At 43.9% G+C, this 16,100-nt stretch overlaps 1 protein-coding gene across 2 annotated transcripts in view; it reads left to right on the top strand.

Moving 5' to 3' along the window:
• The window catches only part of LOC147014526 (uncharacterized), a 52,893-nt gene that overhangs the window by 28,321 nt on the left and 8,472 nt on the right, over positions 1-16,100 (top strand). For both annotated transcript variants that reach the window (XM_085852564.1, XM_085852565.1), the window contains exon 8: positions 8,830-8,865. In XM_085852564.1, the coding sequence (XP_085708690.1) occupies positions 8,830-8,865 (36 nt within the window). The remainder of the gene's footprint in view (positions 1-8,829; positions 8,866-16,100) is intronic.

Raw genomic sequence — 16,100 nt, 5'->3', positions numbered from 1 at the left:
TTGTTGTTATTTTTGTGGATATAAATTCTAGAGCTAAGAAAATAACTCGCAGCGCACACACTTAATCGCCCTTTAAACATTGGGACGGGACCCAACCATAAACACATACTTATCGAAATAACTGAACTGCGGGGACTGCTGACTGTCTGTGTGCAGTAGGCTTCCAAATTCGTAACAATACTTCATATCTCCGTATTTAGCAAACGAGAACTTGTCTTGCACAAGGAAACAGCTTGGGGTGGGGGGGGGGGGGGAGAGAAAGGGCAAATTTATTTTGTGCTTGTCGCTCGTAATACACCCTCCCTCCGGCAAAAGTCAGTAACCCACGTACACTGTGCCACGTGTTTAGGTGAAAATCGCAAGTTGTCACTTTGCCTGGGGAAAGGGGGGGGTGAGGGGGAGGGTTTTTATTACTTAACACTGGGTACTATTACCTCACACCTCCACAGCTATAAAAAAAACATTCACAAATAGTACACACATGGAATCCCAATGCTATACACCCCCTGAGCTGCCGGACCGGTTTCATCGCTTATCGGCGAATTCTTCAGCGACAGCGCAGACAGCAATGCTTACCAATGAGGCTCCCAAGCATGTATCACGTGCAAATGTCAAAAGCAGTCAATATATAAATAACTTGAAGGGCACTCGGTAATGCACCTCTGCCCCGTAATGACTGATCCACGAGAACATATCTGGCCCAATACATTTTTGAGATATCGCACTATATATCGTTTTTGAGCTTCATCTCTCAATGGTGAAGAATCACTGAAAAAATTCTCGTCGTCGGTTCCGGATTCAGATCTTCATCAAAATCAAATCAATTAGTCGTGGTCACGCACCCAACCTGTCCACCAAGTTTCATCCGAATCTGTCCACAAATTTATTTTCGCTACGTTAAATCAACCGAACCATAAATCAAACCAACCTCCTAACAATTCAACTAAATAAATGTAACCCCAAACAAACATGAATACAACACTTGCCTCGGGTGATAGATGTAATGTGAAACAATTTGGCTAAACTGATATACATATGACCAAAAACATTCATTTAATGTAATGGTCTGAGACACCAGACACGATTGTGACATTGTGTTTGAAAGGTGGGAGTGGGGTGTTTGCTCAATTAATGGTTTAGAGAAGTGTGTGTGTGTGTGTGTGTGTGTGTGTGTGTGTGTGTGTGTGTGTGTGTGTGTGTGTGTGTGTGTGTGTGTGTGTGTGTGTGTGTGTGTGTGTGTGTGTGTGTGTGTGTATGCGTTTGCGTTTGCGTTTGTATCCTAGCCCCGTGCAGGAAGCCCAACTTAGTTTCTGCTTGGTGCCACTCAGGCATGCTTTTTTTCTCTCTCATCAGCAGAGAAATGAATGGCAAATCCCACTCTCCTCAAGGGATCCTAAACCATAGGGTTTGTCCATGCTCTATCCTCTCAATGCCAAGCGCTCCATGAAGAAGCAGCTCATACATTTTTGTCCCCGACCTCTCTGATAAAGTCAGAGATTGGGGGCATTAAAATGAGCTCCGACCGATCATCTGTCCATGTACTTTTGTGTACGTGATATTTCAAAAACCGTTTCAGAACATTTCGCTTTCATATTGCAGATATCGATTCCTCATGACATTATCTCAACCTGAATGGATCACAGATGTGAATGGCTGCATTATGTTGCCATGGCAACCAACTCGGTAACTTGGCTTGTGTACATGATATTTCAAAAACGTTCTAAATTTCGGTTTCATATTATATAGATCTATTCCTCATGCCACTCAAAAGGTGGGGAACCTCGAGTATTGGTACCTTGTTCAAGTCTTTTTTTTGGTATAACCTGGCAGCGAGATGAGAATGAAATTGCTGACCTCCCAGATTCAGGGACATGTTGCCACCGAGGCTGCTAAAACTTTGCACTAACACACTTGAATTTGAACCTCTTTCTTTCGTATGCAGCACATGGCTGTTGGGAGATTGTTTAGCAAATTGGAATCGTTTTTCAGGGCATTTACTAAGCACTTCAAGAGGGGGCAAGCAAGTGTCTGCTGCTACCATTGCTCTCCTTGTAAAAGTGTTGCTTGCCTTTCACTTCAGATTTATTTAAGGTAAGAAATAAAAAAAGCCTCGAATCTGACATGACCCAGGGACTCATTGAAACCTCCTGTATCTGCAAAGTCCAAGACATATGTTTATATTTAAGACCTCCAAGCCACTCTGACAGTTGGATTTTTGTTCCTCCCTTTATGCCGATGCTGTATTTTTCATGCGTGTCGTGTTTCTCTAACGCGGACTTCAATTGGAATGTACACTACATCCTATTCGAGGAAAACAACTCCAGCTGCATTGCTCGACATTGAATTTTTATTGAAAGGTTGTGATGCAAAAATTGATATATGGATTTTTTGTTTTGTTTTGCCTTGCATTTAAAAAGACCTGCAACATTGTTATGATTGACAAGACGTTTAAGGTGCTCATGCCATAATGAAAGGGAACAAATTGGCAGAAAAAGAGAGGAGACGAACAGAAGGGAGGGGAGGAGACGGTGACATGCATGTAAGGGGGTTGGGTGAGGGGAGGTTAATTGTGGTAAAAAAAAAATATTGGGTTGGGATGGGGGATGACAATAAACTATGGCCCACTTGAAACCCTGGAGGGAAGAGTGAGATGGAATATTCTAAAAGTCAGTTCCACAGATTGAAGAAAAGATGAACAAAAGATTCCATTTTGAATGGAATATATAATGTAATAATTACCTCCGCCGCAGAAGGTGGGCAGATATGTTTTCACATCTGTCTGTCTGCCTGAGCATTTGAGGTATATTGTGCTTCATTCTCCAAAATTATACAGGACATGGAAACGTTTTCATTGATATCATGGGAACGTTAAAGCATTTCACTGCATCACTTTGTATTGAAATGCATCACTCATGCAGAAAATGATTCAAAAGGGAAAGCTGGAAATAGTTACATGGAGACACAGAGCTTGATTCTGGCTCGACCCAGTTGCTGCGTATGGGCCTTTCATACTTGTTGGTGGAGACGAGGCACATGTTTCTGGCCTTTAATTTACCCTGCATGTCTGCCTGATCCATCCAGGAGGATCCCATTGATCCAACTTGTATCCCTTGTCTGCTACATCTTTACTCCAATGAAAGCTCACCTGAATGCCACAGCGTGCTGCTGTATTTTACGTGCTGGTCCAGTACATGACCTTTCAAGTGTTGTGCTTGTCTGCATGGAATTCTTTGGATTGTGGGGCGAGGCATCAAATCTGAAAAGTATTCCATTAAACTTGGAGGGAATGCTCACATAAAGCAGCTCTTGGCTGTTCTCACGGAGTAGGCCAGTCATCAGATATGTGCTGCTTGTAGAATTTAACCTGATTTGCAAAATGATCCGTTGTACTCTGAAATGGCTCTTGTTATTCCTGCGCTTTCGAAGAAAAGCGGGAATATTGTGATTGTCTCCGTCCATCCGTCTGTCTGTCTTACCCTGTAACACCTCCTACACCGTTTGAAATCGGAACTTGAAACTTTGGGACATAGTAGATATATGTATGGGGAAGTGCACAACACTTTCAGATTTTTGATATGACTCCTCCGGGCCGGGCCAGACAGGTTGGGGTCATGGGGGTCGATTAAAAAAAATATTGTCTTGTAGCTTTTTAAATCAAACATATTCATGAGTTATACATTTAACAACATATTTTTTTAACACATGATGATCAGAGGGTGCTTGGGGGTAGGGGGTCAAAATAGCTCCTCCTACACCGTTTGAGATAGGAACTTGAAACTTTGGGACATAGTAGATATATGTGTGGGGAAGTGCACAATACTGTCGGATTTTTGATATGACCCAGAGGGGGTGGGGTCATGGGGGATGATTTTATTTAAAGTGTATTTACCATTGTACATGGTAAATTATTTTATAAAGAACTTACTTATGTGGCCCCCATGAGTGACAAAGTCACAGGTTTTACTGTATTTATCTAATTGATTATTAAATATATAAAAATGACCGTTTTTACAGCCATTTTTCCCTGCTGTGCAGGGGTTGGGCTTTTTCTTGAGGCAATGTTTTATGGCCGGATGCCCTTCCTGACGCCAACCCTGGTCGCTTCTTACGACACACAGGGATATGGTACACCTATTCTTACCGGGGCATACACCGGGACCAGTACACTGGTACTCATTTCACCGACCTCGGAAGGATGACAGGCTGAGTCAACCCCCTGGTGTTAATTCAGCAGCCAATGGGGCTTGAACTCAGGACCCTGGGATCCCAAGCCACCACCCTAACCACTAAGCCAACACCAGGCTTATCTAATTGATTATGAATAATTATAATTAATATTGTTGCAAATTCGTGCCCCGCCGGCGTGCGAACGACCGCATGTAACCAATAGCGGCCGCTTCGCCCACCGACGTGCAATTCAGTCGTGACCCTCTCGGAACAACGCCGGGAGCTCGTCACGGGTGGGGGTTTAACCTCACCACAACTCAGTCCACATTCTCCCCGCGCGAAGTAGGGTCCGATCACCGAATGGTCGATTTACCGAAGTACCCGCGCGGATAGCGTACCGAGGAGTTTTACCACGCCATAGGTCGACTCCGGACACAAACCGCTTAAGCGGCTCATTCCGTACTACAGGGATAACCAAGCCGAGTTATCGTCGACCTTGCCGGTTCAGATTACACTGAACAACAAAAATTTTTTACTGGTGATGTGTAAAGTGATTTAGACTAATTTGGGTACGCTGATTTCAAAAATCATAACCGTTTTGCTGTATCACGTCAGGATTTTCAGTAACAGAAATATTCCCATTGCCTAGAAGTCAGGATTTCAATGAAATTTACAAAAATTCATTTATTCATTTATTTCATCATGAATGCTTCAAAATTATAGAAATTACAGAAAAACTCCACTAGAATGTAATTAAAAATGCTTTAGGCATTTGGCTTTGTGTTTGTGCTGCTCTGTGTCAGTTTCACGATGCAGGAACCAGCAGAAATCGCCCATCATGTTCGGGTTGTGCCGCCCTTGGTAACGCGTCTCCATGAGTGAAATCTCTTGGTGGAATCGCTCGCCGTGCTCGTCCGAGACTGCTCCCAAGTTGTCAGGGAAGAAGTTCAGGTGCTGGTGTAGGAAATGGATTTTCAGGGACATCCTGGAGCCAAGTTTCCTGAAGGACTCCAGCAGCTGCTGCACTATTTCTTCATAGTTGTCCGCGCGCTCGTTCCCCAAGAAGTTGTCCGTCACAGCTTTGAAGCTCCTCCACGCTGCCAGCTCTTTGGGGTTTAGAGTTGTGGGAAAAGTTTCGTCCTTCATAATTTGTCGGATTTGCGGTCCAACAAAGACACCAGCCTTGATCTTGGCCTCCGACAAGGTGTTGCCAAACTTTTCCTTAAGGTATAAAAACCCACGCCCATTCAGATCCATTGCCCGTACAAAACTTTTCATCAAGCCGAGCTTTATGTGGAGTGGTGGAAGGAAAACCTTGGCTGGGTCGACAAGGGCGACATGCTTCACGTTGTGTCGACCAGGTACATGCTCTTTTCGCTCTTCCCAATCTTTCTTCGTCCAGTGATTCTTGTCGTCTCTGCTATCCCAGAGACAAAGGAAGCACATGTATTTCGTGTAGCCTGACTGCAGCCCTCACAACAGCGCCACCACTTTCAAGTCTCCGCAGATGTGCCAGTTGAAGTCATTGTACTTGATGGAATCAAGCAGCTGCCGCATAGTCTCGTAGGTCTCTGTCATGCCGAACGCGTGAGCCAGTGGGACTGATGGTTTCTCGTTGCCATTGTGGAGCAAAACAGCCTTCAAGCTGTTCTTCCCCGAGTCGATGAAGAGGCGCCAGTCTGCAGGATCGTGATCACACCCAAGTTCTTTCAACAGACCGTTGATGTCACTGCAGAATGTCATCGTGTCTTCCATCTCAAAGAACTCAGCCATGTCTCTGTGACGTGCTCTGAACAAGAATATCTTGGTGTTAGGTTCAAGTAGATTCCACTGCTGCAGCCTTGATCCAAGCAGCTCTGCCTTCGCCTTTGACAGCGAGAGATCTCTTACAAGATCATTTAAGTCTCCCTGGTTCAGAAGGTGTGATTCTTGAGTGTCGGGTTCAAAAGGTTCATCATCACCATCCTCTTCACCACTGCTTACAGCTATGTTCTGATCAGCTGGAGGTGTTGGAACGGGGTTCTCGTCATCATGAGGCACAGGTTTACGAGCAGAGACGCAGTCAGCGTACTTGATGTGACCTTTATTCTTCTTGTTGAAGCCGGCGATGCTTGTGCAGCAGAAATAACAATCATCATGATGATTCTGCGGCTCACGCCATATCATGGGCACCGCAAATGGCATGCTCGCGCGCTTGCCCACCAACCACTGAGTCAAGGTTGTGTGACAGCTTGTGCAGCAGATGTGTGGTGCCCAGCTCTGTTCTTGGTCCCCCACCTTACACCCGAAGTAGTGAAAGTAGGCGGCCTTCATTTTCACTGCTGTAGATATACTTCGCTGTTGATCTTTTTTGGTATACCGACCACAGACATAACAGAAGTTGTCAGGATGATTGGTACAGGAACGCCTACTCATCTTTATCTGAAAGAAAGAAATATAACACAAGTTAACAACAATTGTACGAAATAGACATGTTAAAGACATATGTAAATTTCATTGAAATCCTGACTTCTAGGCAATGGGAATATTTCTGTTCCTGAAAATCCTGACGTGATACAGCAAAACGGTTATGATTTTTGAAATCAGCGTACCCAAATTAGTCTTAATCACTTTACACATCTCCAGTAAAAAAATTTTTTTGAAATTTGTTGTTCAGTGTTATTTACCGGGTGTTTTAAACCCACTATTAATCCCTTACGTGATGCAAGATGGAGATTCAAACAAAGGAAAGGACTCAGCGAAACGGGGAACAATTGGACCAGCACATTTAATACAGAAGCACGGAAGGCACATATATCACAGTCACAGGGATACAATAAAAGCAATACACATATTTACAATCACCGTGAAGAAACACAAGCAAGGAACGATGCAGAGCTACAACCGAATATTATTTACTACACAGAACACTTGTACAATTTTACTTCACCAGACTGGCACCACACACACACACGTTTACACAAAACCCCAAAAGAAAAGGAAGTCGCGACTTCCCTTAGCGCGTCGAGTCCTTGGTGACCGTAACTCCGAGTCCCTCCGGCGTGGTCCACTGTGCTCGTGCCTCGCGCCTGCACGTGTCGTCCGCCCGACAGGGATGAATGAACAGAACCTCCGACCAGGAGCAATCACCATAACTCTCCACAATTCCCCTTTAGGGACAAGGGAACGATGTTCTCGTCGACCTTCATGCCCACAACTCTCGACAATCGACCGAACGAACCAAGAGCCAGGACTCTCCACCCCTTGACAACCGACCGAACCAACTAAGAGCCAGGACTCTCCACCATTGACCGAACGAACCAAGAGCAAGAACTCTCCACAATTGACCGAACGAACCAAGAGCAAGAACTCTCCACAATTGACCGAACGAACCAAGAGCAAGGACTCTCCACAATTGACCGAACGAACCAAGAGCAAGGACTCTTCACACCCACGCCTTTTGTAGGGTCGGGCTCTACCCTTCGCTCCGCCCCACGCCCCGCCCCATTTCTGGCTCCACCTCCCTTCTGGAAGCTTCCCAAAAAGGGGCGTGCCCTCTCGTTCCCCCCTCCCCGCGCCGTGCGGGGTAGAGGAAAGTCAGTTTTGGCTCGGGGCCAGGGAATTATTCCCCCAAAATCAGGCCCCCACCTTTTTCACCTTTGACCTCTGGCTCAAATCGCACCTCCCCCATGCCAAAGTGCGGGAAAAGCAGGAGGGAAAATCCGACGGGAGACATTCAAGCGGGAGTTTTGGGCGGGAGATGCCCCTTCGCACCCCGGGTTGCTGCTGCCACTCCGCTCCTTTCATCCGTCCCGCAGAGATCGTGACCGCACGGTGCCCGTTGAATGGCGAGTGGCGAAGATGTGGTGGCGTCGTGGTGTGAATGGCGTGATTGTTGGCGTCGTGTAGTGAATGGCGTGATCGTTGAGATGTTGGTTGTGGCGATGTTCGTGGTTGTCCTTGCACCAAATTAACGACGGCAAAAGAAAAACGACTAACTGAAGAATCGCAACCCGAATGGATCACATATATTCCCTCTAAACAACGGGTTTGGGCTAACTACACATGAACTTCCCGATATATCTCACCTGAGGACCCTTTATGGTGTAATGCGAATTTCCACAACCGTAACAATGTTATACACAGTTCATTCCTATGATTAAATTGATGCACAGTTCTATATTGCTGGACAGTGTTAAATTAATGTTTCATGAAATGTTGACATGTTTGCAATGACTTCTGATTTAGTAAACATAGTAAGTCTTTGGTCATAAAGCACATTAAATAGAAAAGAATAGTCAATCCATTTTGCAAGATAAAATTTCACCTCGCGTTAATGGGACAAAGCAGTGCGCGCGGGAATATGCGATGGTGTGCCATCGACAATGTCGTTCTCGTAAATAATGGTGATTTCCCCCTCCCCACCGCCACCTTCCCTTCTTAAAAGGAAATTATAGTTTGCTCAGTCGGTAATTATTTTCTTCATCATCCAACATCATTATATTTGCTGTTTGTCTGATAAAAGTTTTTACTTGAGCATTGGCTCTTTTTACACTCAACACCATCTTCACCAAGTTTACAATTTTAAATGTTGACTATTTTTGGTGTGGCCTACTCATTGATGGTAAGCATTTTTTTGGTGCATTATTGGGGTTTTAACTCCTAAATCTTTACCTCCTCTAGGTGCGCCACCACCAGCGAGTGAGGGAGAGAGTGACGGTAAGTGAGGAATGACGGACTATCAAATGGTAGAGCTGCAGCCTAAAGTTGGAGGAAGTTTTTGAGGACATATGTCGTATTTCCACCCAATAAACACCCGTCCCCCTCCAATAAATGACCCAGGGCAGTTATTGGCCTCAAGGAAAAAAAAAATCACTGCCAAACAACTTGTACCTTTCTAATATGTGTATCTATTACTAAAAGGAGCAGCGTCCGTGCCTCAGTCGTGCCATAAATCCGAAAGGGTGCCTGCTGTCATAGAATAATAAAAATGGTACCGTTGGAAAGCTAATAAATAATCAATTAACTTGGAACATCAAAAACAACCACAACCACGACAGCAATTAACAACTACTACATGTTATGAAACATCCTTTGTCATGTCTTTCACTTCATTTTACATGCTCATTGAGACTAACAGAGAGACATGCAACATGTTTGTGGGTGCAACAAGCTGTCTTGATTAAACCTGTCAGCGAAGCGACGGTTCGGCACAGCTTGTCGTACATAAAACGTGTAGGTGGAAGAGCTCGATTTGCAGGAAGAGTCCATTGAAAGTGTCATGACTGATGTGCCAATGTATCATCGTGATGACTCAATTGACTTCATGAAATGTAGTATGCATAAGTGTGGGAATGTGAAAAATGATAATTGTATGAATAAAAATGGAAGTTTGCTAAATACCTAAAAATGAAAAACCATCCCTCAATACACATACAGCACCCTTCATACAGCATGACTCCTGCATAAAGGATACCTGATATCCATACACATACAGGAATAGCTTGCCCCTTCCAGGCGGGTTTAAAAAAAATGTATACCAACGAAAGGCTCGTGGAAGAGCGAGAACACAGAACGGTCCAGGATGAAACGGAACAAAAGAAACAGAAGAAAGACCGGGGAAACACCAACAGCTCTGTTGAAGGACAAAATAGAGTTCAATTTGGATGGATGAGGGGAAGGTGAGCATGCATGGGATGGACAACATGGGTACAGGAGCTAACTCTCAAAAAGGAAAAACTCTACATGAGCCCTGCAGAAACAGCATGGAAAGCATGGAAAGAGCAGAGCCTGCAAGACCAGAAATGAGGTGGAAAGAGCCAGGGACCACCGAGCTGTCTGCGATGGCGAAGTGATTGGCCCATTGACTCAACTTCATCGTGAGAGATTACAATGGTCTTGAAGACCTTGGTTTGCACGGCATCAACCTGAGCAAAATTTGAGGCCGGGGAGCCAGCCCAGAGGGGATAGCAGGATTCCATAAAGCTGCAGATGAAGGCCTTTGAGGTAGCTCAGAGTTGAGTTATACCAAGGAAGGACTTTGCATGATGGAGGATGTCCAGTCGGCAGCTGGCTTTGGAGGCCAACTTTGAAATGTGGTTTGCCCAAGAAAGATTATGGCTGAGAGTGAGACCAAATAATTTCAGTGATTTAACTTGTTTGTTGGTAAGGAAGTAGATTGGAACATTTGCCATCAGGTCCTGAGAGGGAGACAGAGAGATTGATTTGTCAGGATTGAAAGACATTCTAAGTGTTTGACCACCTTATGATTTTTGTCAGGTCTGAAGAGAGGAAAGGGGCTGTTGCCTGCAGATCTGAATGATGAGGGATGTCATGGCTTCGGATAGAATCATCAGAAAATACATGAAGTGGATTTTCCAGAGTCAGAAAGATTGTTGATGAAGATGAGGAATAGCACTGGGCCCAGAACACTGCCTTGGGCACTCCATCCTTAACAGGGAGAGGAGATAAAGGATTCCATTGTGAGCCACCCATTGGCTACAAGAGTAGAGAAAGTTGTCATGTGTGGCCCTGAATGCAATAGGCAATGAGTTTGTAGAGCAAGGTGGGGTGCCATACTGCATCAAAAGCTCGAGATATGTCCAGAGAAACGGCTCTGATCTCATGTCTGACATAGAGGGCCTCCATACATTGTTGAGAGAGCAAAAGCAGCTTGTCCAAGACAGAGTGACATGGTCTGAAGCCATGTTGGTTATCTGAGATGAGATGACATTGGGCAAAAGGAAGGATTTCCTATCAACTGCAATGATTGATTCCATGACCTTGTTGTTGATTAAAAGTAAGCTTGTAGGTCTGTAGTTAAGGGGATTGGCCTTTGCACCTTGATTATCTCTCTTTCATATGCAGCACAATTCTGCGGGGTGGTAGCATTGGCTGAGGGTGCGGTTTTCCTGATAATGCAATGCCCTATTACCAGTACACTGGTACTCCTTTCACTGACCTTGGAAGGATGATAGGCTGTCAACCCCACCTGGTGTTAATTCAACGGTAGAAAAGGGACTCAAACCCTAAGATCTTAAGCCAACACCAGGCTTACCTTGATTATGCAATGTGGTGGTGTTGGCTGATTTCCAAGTAGATGGAAGATTACCTCGGATGAAAAGAGCAGAAAGAGGATGCGCAAGAGCAGCAGAACAGGTGCTTAGGACGCGTGAGCTGATGCTGTCCGATCCAGTTGCAGAATCAGTCGTGGGTTGCCAGAAACTTCTCCACTCACTTTCTCATGTGCAAAAGCAAGAGAGGTCAGGAGCAGTTGGGTGGGGACAGTGTGAGGGGTTGGGGACACAAGATTTGGAAGCAAACACAAAAATGAGGAATTTGGCATTTCAAAAGAGGGAATGGATGGAAGGAGAGCATACTCGAGAGACAGACTTCACAAGGCATCACCAGGTTTTAGAGGAGGGAGAGAAGTTTGAAAGTTCAATCTTGAGGTTGGATAGATGTTGTTTTCTGGCTCTCCTGAGAGTGAACAAACACATTTGTTGTGGGCTTTGTGGAATGATCATAGATTTCTTTCGGTCGGGTCTGCTTTCGAGGAAGAGAATGCAAGTTGTTTCAGAGCAACTGCCTCGCCACAGGATTTGGTATACCATGGGTGGGAAGAAGGGTAGGATAATTGAAGACGAGATGGGATGAATCTTTGCATGAGAGAGAGAGAGCAGGTTTCTGTGGAAGAATTCCCAAGCTGAGTTAACACCAGGGGCAGCAGACATGGTAGACCAGTCCTGAAGAGAGATGGCTGCTTGCAGTCCATGCCAATCTTCCCGAGTAAATTTCCAGATTTGCTGGCGCTGAAGCAGCTAGCTCTCAAGGAATAGCCAGATATGTTGACCTTCACATGCATATGATCAGATGAACCATTGGAGCAGAGTAAGACCAGGAGATATTTGTGGGGAAGTTTGTCATTACCAATTCCAGAAGAGAATATTTCTATTGGGAGAAATACGCATCGGAAAGTTCACAGATCGAGTCTGTCCCGTGGAGTCGTGGAGGTCCTTTGGGGGTTGATCGTCATGATCGCGCATGCACAGAGAGGAGTGAGGATTGTTTTTGCCTTTCTGCCAAACCTGGCAGTCAAACAAATTGAAAACCATTCCAAACAGGAAGCTTACTGTTTGTTTTTAAGGACGTCATAAAGGGCACAAACGAAAGGCATGAATAACTAATGTAACATGTGAGAGCGAGAATTCCTTTGCAATTCATGTCCCCTCCCGAGGTGATATTTGAGTCCATAAAGGGCTAACTGAAGAATTGACAAAACTCCCTGAAACTCAAACTTGTTCTGTAACTTATCAAAATAAAGCCCTGTACCAAGTTTCACTTGAATTTGTTAAAGGGTATGGCGGTGAAAAGTCTGAAAAACCGCAGTTGGGACGGACAGATGGACAGACAACCAATAGTCCCCTCCGGTGAAACCGGTAGGGGAATAATAAATTTAAATAAAGACCAATTACTGCACTGTAGTCCTAAGAAGGAAGCCGCACGCACGCACGCACGCACGCACACACACACACACACCATGTGCTGGTAAGTACTTCCAAAAGTTATTTTATTTGAAGTTTATAACCTCAACTTATAAGCCATTTACTGATTTCCCAACTGCCCAGATCATCAGCTGGGCACCGTTTTTCAACGAGGTTTCGGTCCTTTCAGCCCAGAATCTCTCCAAACGGTGGATCCACAACCCCGGTCGCAGGTCCACATCAGTAGATTACTCAACATCAATGGAACCACAACCCAAAGTTGTGTCCAGACAGTCAGTCAACACAGCAATGCAATATCATTATTCAAACTCATTTAATTATTATTTATTTAAAGTCTTACTACATATGAATAACATTTAATCATATATCACTTTATCTGATAATATATGAAGTGATAAACACTTTACCTTATAGACATGTCTATTACACAGCACGTCCATGTAACCATAGACTCAAACTGTCATCAACAACCAACATTAACCTGCTGCACTGCATATCTTAGCAACCACCAACAAATTATTTTAATGCTTATTTATAATGTATTTTATAAATAATATTTATTTTATATTTATCGAAATACCTCCATTATTTAATACTATATATATATATATATATATATATATATATATATATATATATATAGATATATATATATATAGATATATATATATATATATATATATATATATATATATATATATATATATATATATATATATATATATATATATATATATATATATATATCTATATCTATATATATATCTATATATATATATATACGCAATAATATTAATCCATGATTATTATATGAAATGCAATGCGATGGGAACTTGTTTACATGAAAACCATCCAAACTTAAATAAAGGGTGGTGATGGAATCAAAAGACCTGATCACAAGACCTGATCAAACAGTCAGCCAAATATCCTCTGTTAAACATGATGGAAAAAACCTCAGCAAGTTCCACAAAATCATCCTTTACTGAACAAATTCTTGCAAATCCAAGTATCTGATATGAAAAGACATTGTAACCCATTTTAATTGGTACATTGCTACTTGGAAATGTGTATAAGACCACAGGGAAACTGAATAGTCCAGTAAGCCAATGACTTTTTTTGGCAAAGATTGGAAAAAAAAATAGGGGAGAGATGAAACTTGGGGGGAATCTTCTTTGGACCTTATAGAATGTCATACTAAAAGTCCCCGCATGTCACATGTGAGCTAACGTCACTATACCGGAAATGACGTCATTTCCGTAAAATGCACTTTTAGAGACTTTTTCATACTTAATCTAATTGTTCTCGGTCACAAACACTTGCAGTAAATCTCACAGGATCAACAAAGGTATCAGTTTTCGGCAGAAGGCATCACTGCTTATTGTTTACATGCTTAGTTTTCTCTTTCGCACCCCCTTGGTCGACGTTGAGGCTGTAGGTTCATCCGAATAAACATCCGAACTAGCGAGATCGTCCTCTTGTAGACCTGTGTCATCTTCATCATATTCATCGTCAGAACTATTGTCAGACTGCACAAGCTCACTGGATTCTTCACATTGGACCTCACGGCTTGGCTCATCGTCTACTTCTTCATCAGTGTCTGGTTTGTCAGAATTGCTGCAACCACCACCGCGACACTGACCACATAGCAGTGAACACTGAATGCCAGCTTTCCTGCATCCGCATCGTCGCTCACATTCAGTCTTGCAGTTGCATGAAATCAAATTTAAAAGAGTGTCTGGGGCTGGACGCTTGCGCGTAAGAGTTGGATACAGCTGTCCATCGACTAAATCCCAACCCCATTCTGTCGGTGGAATATCACAACCTAACCATTGTTGTACCTGATGATAAACACGCATTGAATGTTCTTTTGCTGCTGCAGACGTAGGTGGTAGGGACGCGAGCTGGAGTTTGGTATGAATTGGACACTTTGCAACTGCTTTCATAAAACAGTGATATCTGTGCTTGTTCAGGGAAGATGTTGTCCTCAGAGCTCCATAAAGCGCTAGTAGGAACTCTTCTCCAGCAGATGTAACGGAGCATTCTGTTGATGAGGGGTTATTGAAGACTTCCATGCATGTATTTAGATCTGGACGCTTTAGTAGTAGCTTGAATGCTTTCTTCTTCGCTTGTCTATAGAGAGCCGAAGTTGTATCGCAACCAGTCATCGCATGCAGAAAAAACAGATTGTGGGAGAATCCCTCTGGTAGACGACGCTGGACACGTCTGATATCAAATACCTTGTTCGGGGTTGTTCCGCTCCCGGGTTTAAAGAAGCAGATGCAATTGTCTGGTTGAGAAAGTTGAGTCAACAAAATTAGTAAATCGCTATCTGTACCTACAACTACGACGTCCTTATCATGTGACAGTTCTGTTGCAGTGCGAACAATCATCGTATCGGCATCTGCCTCTGCATTTGTTACTCGTATCCCCGCTTGTTCCAGCTGTACTTTCAAACCCTCAGTTAGCCTGGTCTTGTTCCTTCCATTTGTCAAGAATCGATCTTGTCGAATGGTAATAGGCATGTTATCAGTGAACAATATCTCTGCGGATTCGACCCTTTTAGCTCTTCGATTGTGTTCAACGGTCTTTGTGCTACATACATCACCGTAGCCCTCAAATATGACATAACTGGTTGTACCATAGTGCCTTTGTACATAGGATATTATGCGCTGTACACGTCGCTGTATGTCCCATGTTGTGGCCATACCACCCGTCGCAGTAGATAACCTCCGTCTACAAGGTACATGCTATCCTTGGGATAAGTTTGTTCACTTGCGGCGTATGATTCTAGCACACGGTATAGGACAGCCTTCTCTGTCTTTCTCATGGATATGTCATCGAACAATGACAAGGGGCGAGGGGCTGACTCATACTCTAGGCATGAAGTGAAGTCCTCATCTGATTTTATCACACAGATAATCCTGTTGAACAGTTGCATGGTATTCACGGGTATGATTTCGTCGCGCACTCACGGAGTTGCCGACGGTTGCCAATGGAAGGACCCTATCTTTCCGATGTAACTGAACATCACCGAAAGTCTTGCCCGTTAATTTCTTCATTGCTTCTGTACCAATCTCTACTGCGGAATCACAGTTGATGCTATCGTTGCCTACAACACCGGAACCTATTGACATCAATTCATGACCTTGTGGCAAAGGTGAATGGACTGTTAGCCACGCAAAGAGTTTTTCTACATCCTGGTTATCCCGAAATTGGCGAGATTTCCTAAGTTCAACATGCTCCTCAGAAGTAGTGAAACTGACGCCACAGAACTCTTCAAAACGATGATTTAGCTCTGTACAGCCAGGCATACCGAGCACCCACCGGTTCAAAACACTGTCAATCATGCCTCGGCCACATGTCAGGCCTCCAGACGTTTTTATTGTGCGCATCAAAACTTGTTCTATTGTCATGTCAGTCCAGACTCCCACCCACATTTTATCACTACGT

The sequence above is a fragment of the Eptatretus burgeri genome, chromosome 13, assembly GCF_056783735.1.
Source record: "Eptatretus burgeri isolate ZD-2024b chromosome 13, Ebu_testis_v1, whole genome shotgun sequence".
Lineage (NCBI taxonomy): Eukaryota > Metazoa > Chordata > Myxini > Myxiniformes > Myxinidae > Eptatretus > Eptatretus burgeri.
Note: the sequence above shows the minus strand (reverse complement) of the source record. Positions and strands in the feature narration are given on the sequence as shown.